Source organism: Dictyostelium discoideum (genome assembly GCF_000004695.1).
Source record: "Dictyostelium discoideum AX4 chromosome 3 chromosome, whole genome shotgun sequence".
NCBI classification, from domain to species: domain Eukaryota; phylum Evosea; class Eumycetozoa; order Dictyosteliales; family Dictyosteliaceae; genus Dictyostelium; species Dictyostelium discoideum.
In genome coordinates this window covers 6,349,848-6,357,199 of record NC_007089.4, presented here as the reverse complement: position 1 = coordinate 6,357,199, position 7,352 = coordinate 6,349,848, and the positions used below count along the sequence as shown (strand labels likewise).

General features: G+C 19.9%; 3 protein-coding genes across 3 annotated transcripts; all 3 read right to left on the bottom strand.

Moving 5' to 3' along the window:
- Window positions 1-258: 258 nt before the first annotated feature.
- DDB_G0282907 (hypothetical protein) lies at window positions 259-795 on the bottom strand (the record flags this gene model as incomplete). Its single annotated transcript, XM_634295.1, has 1 exon — window positions 259-795. The coding sequence occupies one exon, from the start codon at window positions 793-795 to the stop codon at window positions 259-261; it is 537 nt and encodes a 178-aa protein (XP_639387.1).
- Window positions 796-3,602: 2,807 nt separating this feature from the next.
- On the bottom strand, window positions 3,603-5,277 carry DDB_G0282905 (hypothetical protein; the record flags this gene model as incomplete). The annotated part of the gene is made up of 4 exons (XM_634294.1): window positions 3,603-3,858; window positions 3,971-4,644; window positions 4,788-4,868; window positions 5,218-5,277. 4 exons carry the CDS (start codon window positions 5,275-5,277, stop codon window positions 3,603-3,605), a joined length of 1,071 nt encoding a protein of 356 aa, XP_639386.1.
- Window positions 5,278-5,776: 499 nt separating this feature from the next.
- DDB_G0282893 (hypothetical protein) lies at window positions 5,777-7,328 on the bottom strand (the record flags this gene model as incomplete). Its single annotated transcript, XM_634293.1, has 4 exons — window positions 5,777-6,032; window positions 6,112-6,782; window positions 6,934-7,028; window positions 7,163-7,328. The coding sequence occupies 4 exons, from the start codon at window positions 7,326-7,328 to the stop codon at window positions 5,777-5,779; spliced, it is 1,188 nt and encodes a 395-aa protein (XP_639385.1).
- Window positions 7,329-7,352: the final 24 nt, after the last annotated feature.

Genomic DNA, 7,352 nt, shown 5'->3' with positions numbered 1-7,352 from the left:
ATAATTATAATAATAAAAAAAAAAAAAAAAATTTTCATATTATTTTATTTATATCTTTTATTTATTTTTATCTTTTTATTTTTATTATTAATTTTATAATTTATTTTCATTTCTTTTTTTTTTAGTTGATATATATTTTTTTATTATTCATTTATTTCTAAGGCTAACAAAAAAAAAAAATTAAAAATAAAAAAAAAAAATAAAATAAAAAAAAAAAAAAAAAAATTAAAATAATTTTTTTTTTTTAATTTTTTTTTTTTAATTATCTACTCTTCTACTTACTCTTTTGTTACTAACAGATGAAGTTTCGTTTGAAAATCTTTTGGTGAAAAAATCAGCATCAGATTGTAATTGATTAGCTCTTTTTTTACCCGTTTTGTTTTTGTTTGATTGAGTTGTGATTCCACCATTATTGGAAGTTGTTGCAGCTTCATGTGTTGATCTAACTTCGGTGGTAGAGTGCTCGATTGCTTTTCCAACTAGGTCATCTGTTGATTTTCTTTTGGTTATTTCGATATCCCTTTGCAATTTATTTTTACTTGAGAGTTTGGTGGCCTCTATTCTAGAAGTAGGCTCAGTATTGTAATAAGCCTTTATAATAGCAGAATGATTATCTGCTTTATAATGATTACTGATGTGCTGTTGACACTGGTTTTGATTAATCATATGAGAGACACCATCTTCATCTTTGTTAAGCCTAACCTTCTCTATAATCTTCACTAAGTCTTTTGGGTACCAATTTTTTCTTTTTATCTTTATCAATATAAAACACTTCTTTAATAGTTGCCGTACCATATTCTACATTCTCAACAACATACTGTTTATCCAAAATGTTTTTCCAATAGCTTATATTTTGTCCACTCAATTTGGTATTATGAAATTTATAATCTATTTTAAATTTTACATCTTCGTCATATTTTTCCAAGAGTTTTTTTAATTTATTTTTATTATTTTTTCAATTTCTGTTGCAGAAAGTTGATTATTTAATTTATTGTCTTTACTGAAGACCATTTTTTGGAACGAAAACTTTAGAAAAATAAAAAAATAAAAAAAAAAATACTTTTTTTTTTTAATTTTTTTTTTTATATTTTTTTTTTTATATTTCTTTTTTTTAAATTTTTTTTTTTAATTTTTTTTTTTTATTTTATTTTTTAAAGTTTCGAACAATTATATATAAAAAAAAAGTAAAAGATATCCCTTCGGTCAATTAAATAATAGTAATATTAATAATAATAATAATAATAATAATAATAATAATAATAACAATAATATAATAATAATAATAATAATAATAATAATAATAATAATAATAATAATAATAATAATAATAATAATAATAATAATAATAATAATAATAATAAATAACTTAAATATACAAAAAAAAAATAAAAAAATAAAAAAATAAAAAAAATAAAAAAAAAAAAATAGAATGAAATGAAATAAAATAAAATAAAAAAAAGAAATACAGAATTTCTTTAAAGAAACTTATTTCGAAATTGTTTAAACAATCATACAGTTTAAAATTAAATAAATTGTTTTAAACCACCACTTTTTTTGAACACATGAAAATAAATAAGAAATAAAAATAATAAGATAAAAAAAGATTTTTTTTTTTTTTTTTTTTTTATTTTATAATTATTCTTGTCGTCAGTATTGTTACTATAATTAATCCCATGAGTTTTTTTTATTATTATTTTTAATTCTTTTATATTTGAGATGATTATTATTAATTAAATGACTTTGAGTTTTTTTTTTTATATTTCTATGCCCAAAATTACCATATTAATTTCAGCAGCCATATTAATTTCAGCCTAAAATAGTTGGTCTGTGCATGCCAAAATTAATATGGCTGCTGAAATTAATATGGTAATTCTAGCAGACATAAGTCCCATGCCAAAATTACCATATTAATTCCAGCAGCCATATTAATTTTGGCATGGGACATGTGATCTTGGTGTTATTCATTTTTTTTTTAACTTATTTAAACAAAAGAAATATAAAAAAAAAATAGGAAAAAAAAAATAATATAAAAAATTGAAATAATAATTTAAAAATAAATAAAAAAATTAAATTAAGAGCAAAAAAGCAACCACTTTTGTGAACTCTTTGAAATAAACAAATTTCAAACTACAAAATAAATAAAAAAATTAAAATTAATTAAAAATTATGTGTTGTGTGAATTTAAACTACAAAAAAAAATAAAAAAAATAATAGAAAAAAAATAGAAAAAAAAATAGAAAAAAAAAAAGAAAAAAAAAATCATTGATTCTTGAAGCTTAGTTTTTTAATTTTATTTTTTTAATATATACTTTTTTTTTAAATTCTCTATTACGAAAAAAAACTATTAAACAATGAAAATAATATAACTAATATTATTATTGTTATTATCTTGGGATCATAAGCAATAATTATTTCCAAGGAATTCCAATAAGGCATCAAGCAAATGAATATATGTTCGTAAACAATTGAATGACAAAAAAAATAACCAAATGCAAATGGACTTTTGGATGAAATCTTTGATGGAAATGGAGTTTACTATTTCTTTAGACGATGGGTCAAGATATTGCCAATAAAAATTTGGTTGAATTAAATGTAGGTAAGAGGTTTTTGAATGATTTTGCGGTGCAGAGATTTTTCAATAAGATTGGTCCTGTAAACTCAATAATTATTAACCATTACAATATAGTTTTTAATATAAAAAATTGTAACATTCCCAGGAATCATTTAAGAGTGGTATTATTGTTGTTATTAAGTATAATAAAGAATGTATTGTTGTATACTATATATAATATTATTTATTTATTATTTAACTATGTTTATTAATTATTCTTAAATAAATGAAGACAATTTAGCAATGAGGAGACGAATACAAGAAGTTTTATTATTTATATATCTCTAAAAGAGGGTTTTATAGTTTTATATGTATAGCATTTTCTTTAATTCTTTCTAATTTCTCATTAATTTCTAATTAATTTATTATTTTCTTAACTAATTTTCTTTTAACATTTTAAAACTATTTATACTAAAATCTATTAACCTCTTTAGTCTTGTATTGCATCAAAGAAATCTTAAAAATTTAAAAAAAAATTATTTTTTTTTTTTTTTTTAAAATTGTACAATATTTTTATATGATACCTTTTTTTATTTAACTTTGATATTCAACCTCTTTTTTTTAAATACTAATGTTTTTTTTCATTTGAAACTATTGCAGTCTTGTGTCGTATCTGAGAAATCTTTAAATTAATTTAATATTTTGGTTTTTAATAATAAAAAAAAAATTTTAAATTATTTTATTTTATTTATTTTAAATATTTATATAAATTAATAATCTTTTTAAATTTCAATAGAATAAACATTAATAATTAAAATAGATTATTTTAATGTTAAAATAAGATATTTTAGCCTATCTTTTTTTAAAAAATATCCCATCAACTCAAAAAACAAATGTTGAATATTATTTTTTTTTTTTTTTTTTTTTTTTTTTTTGTATTATTATAATATAATAAAAAAAAACACCAATAAAACTTTTATGGCAAAATTAGGTAATTTTGGTTTATTGAAAAATTTATTATCATTGAGTTTTCAATAAGTAAACACATTGATTAAATTTTGGTGAATTGACATTTTCCTTTTAAGTGACATTGGTTTCTTAAAATTTGACCGTGTTTAATAATTGTATTATATTCTTCTTTAGAGACATAAAATTGACCTTCATTTGGGAAGCCATCATTTTTAGTTGATTGAACAGCTGAAATAATTCTTTGTTCCTCTAATTTACATTCTTCAATTCCAAACAAATCAATACAAACTTTTTTGGATACATCAATAGTAGAACTATCAATAATTTCCTTTTCACCTCTGATTTTAAAAATAAAACAAAATTAATAATAAAAAATAATAAATTAATGATAAATAAAAAATTAATATAATAAATAAATAATAAAAAACTAATAATAATAAATTTACATACAAATTAACAGTTAAAACTTTAATACATTTAGCATAATGATTTCTTGGTGGTCTAATTAAATCAAGAATATCAGAGATTGATTTACCATATCCACCTTTATAGGAAGCGCTATCACCACCTTTAACAAAAGCACCATCATCATCATCATCGCTTGAACCACCACCACTTAATGAAGCAATTGTTGAAACTGCACCATTCATTGCAGATTGTACAGAGTTGGAAACTGCTTGAAGAACATCTGATCCAATTGAAGTATGTTTTTTATCGAATGATACAATTGGTTTTTCTGAAACAACTTTACCATTACCACCTTTATATAATTCTCTTGAGCTTTTATATAAACCAGAACCACTATCATCGTCATCATCATCACCATCATCATCACCACCACTACCACCACTTAATGAACCAATAGATGAAACTACACCATTCATTGCAGATTGAACAGAGTTGGCAACTGCTTGAAGGACGTCTGACCCAATAGATGAATGTTTTTTACCAATTGGTTTTTCTTTTGCAAGTTCTTGATTATTAATATTACAAATAGTAATTGTACTACCAACTTCAAAACTATTACTACTACCAATAAAATATTGAATTCCATCACATGATAAAGTTTTACATTCAGTTGATTTTAAATAATATTCATTTTCTAATGTTTTTGAATAACATGTCTATATTATTAATTTGTTTTTTAAAATTATTATCATTAAATTAATAATTAAAAAAATGTGGAAGATTTAAAAATATTTAAAAAAAAAAACAAATTTCTTTTTTGAAACAATTTTTTATTTTTTTTTTATTTTATTATCTTTACCTCTACATTTAAAAAAGAAACATATAATAAAACTAATAATACCAATATTAATCTCATTTTTTTTTTATGCCTATTTGTTTTCTATTTATAAAAAAAAAAAATATTTTTTAAATGGAAAAGAAAAAAAAAAAAAATATTCCTTCTTTTTTTTTTTTTTATTTTTTTATTTTTTTATTTTTTTATTTTATTTTATTTTTTTTCAAAAAAAAAAATCTCTACCAGGATTTCTTTAATACCGAAACCCAAAAATTGGATTTTTATGAACTCAAACCATTTTGTTTTTTTTTTTAATTTTTTTTTTTTTTTTTTCATGAAATATCTTTTTTGTTGTATTTACCACCAATTTTTTTTTTGATTAAAAGTAAGAAAAAAAAAATAATTCAAAAATCATGATGGTTACATTCATTTTATTTATTTTTGTGTTATATACTAAATCCATTTTAGAAATAAAATTAAATAATTGTTTAAAAAAAATATTTTCATTTTCCATTTTTTTTTAAAAGTTTAAAACTTAAATGTAAAATAAATTTGTTTTTTTTTGACTAATATTGTTTTTAATATTAAAAATAAAATTAAAATTTGAAATTGCACAATTTTTTGTAATTTTAAATGATACCTTTAAATATTAATGTTTTTTTTATGTTGAACTATTACTGCAGTCTTGTGTCGTATCTGGGAAATCTTAAAAATTAAAATAAAATTTTAAATTATTAACCTTTTTAAATTTCAATAGAATAAACATTAATAATTAAATTAGATTATTTTAATGTTATAACAAGATATTTTAATCTATCTTTTTTCAAAAATATCCCATCAACTCAAAAAACAAATGTTGAACATTATTAGTATTGTTATTTTTTTTTTTTTTTTTTTTTTTTTTTTTTTTTTTTTTTTTTTTAAACACCTATAAAACTTTAATGGCAAAATTAGGTAATTTTGATTTTTTAAAATTTTATTATCATTGAGTTTTCAATAAGTAAACACATTGATTAAATTTTGGTGAATTGACATTTTCCTTTTAAGTGACATTGGTTTCTTAAAATTTGACTGTGTTTAATAATTGTATTATATTCTTCTTTAGAGACATAAAATTGACCTTCATTTGGGAAGCAATCATTTTTAGTTGATTGAACAGCTGAAATAATTCTTTGTTCCTCTAATTTAAATTCTTCAATTCCAAACAAATCAATACAAACTTTTTTAGATACATCAATAGTAGAACTATCAGTAGTTTCCTTTTCACCTCTGATTTTAAATATAAATTAAAAATAAAAAATAAAAAATTAATAAATAATAAAAAACTAATAATAGCTAATTTACATACAAACCAACAGTTAGAATTTTATTACATTTAGCATAATGATTTCTTGGTGGTCTAATTAAATCAAGAATATCAGATATTGATTTACCATATCCACCTTTATAGGAAGCGCTATCACCACCTTTAACAAAAGCACCATCATCATCATCATCGCTTGAACCACCACCACTTAATGAAGCAATTGTTGAAACTGCACCATTCATTGCAGATTGTACAGGGTTGGAAACTGCCTGAAGAACATCTGATCCAATTGAAGTATGTTTTTTATCGAATGATATAATTGGTTTTTCTGAAACAACCTTACCATTACCACCTTTATATAATTCTCTTGAGCTTTTATATAAACCAGAACCACTATCATCGTCATCATCATCACCATCATCATCACCACCACTACCACTAAATGAAGAATAAGTTGAAACTGCACTATTCATTGCAGTTTGAACAGAGTTGGCAACTGCTTGAATGACATCAGTCACAATAGATGAATATTGGTTACCAATTGGTTTTTCTTTTGCAAGTTCTTGATTATTAATATTACAAATAGTAATTGTACTACCAATTTCAAAACTATTACTACTACCAATAAAATATTGAATTCCATCACATGATAAAGTTTTACATTCAGTTGATTTTAAATAATATTTATTTTCTAATATTTTTGAATAACATGTCTATTTTATTTGTTTATTTTTTAAAATTATTATCATTAAATTAATAATTAAAAAAAATGTGGAAGATTTAAATTTAAAAAAAAAAAAAACAAATTTCTTTTAAAATCAATTTTTTTTTTTTTTTTTTTTTTTTTTAATTTATTATCTTTACCTCTACATTTAAAAAAGAAACATATAATAAAACTAATAATACCAATATTAATCTCATTTTTATTTTTTGTGCAATAATAAATTGATTAATTTTTTCTTTTTTTAAAAATAAAATTATAGGTTAAAAGTAAAAAAAATAATAATAAATAATTCAAAAATCATAATTATTTTTTATTTTTTTTTTTTATTTAAAATCATTTTATGTATTTTTGTGTGTTATATTTATATACTAAATCCATGTTGGAAATAAATATTAACGAGGTCCTGGTGGAGATTTTTTTTATTTGAAAAAAATAAAAAAAAAATAAAATAAAATAAAAAAAATAAAGTAAATCCATGTTGGAAATAAATAAAATTAAATGATTGTTTTAAAAAAAAAATATTTTCATTTTCCATTTTTTTTTTTTAAAGTGTTAATAA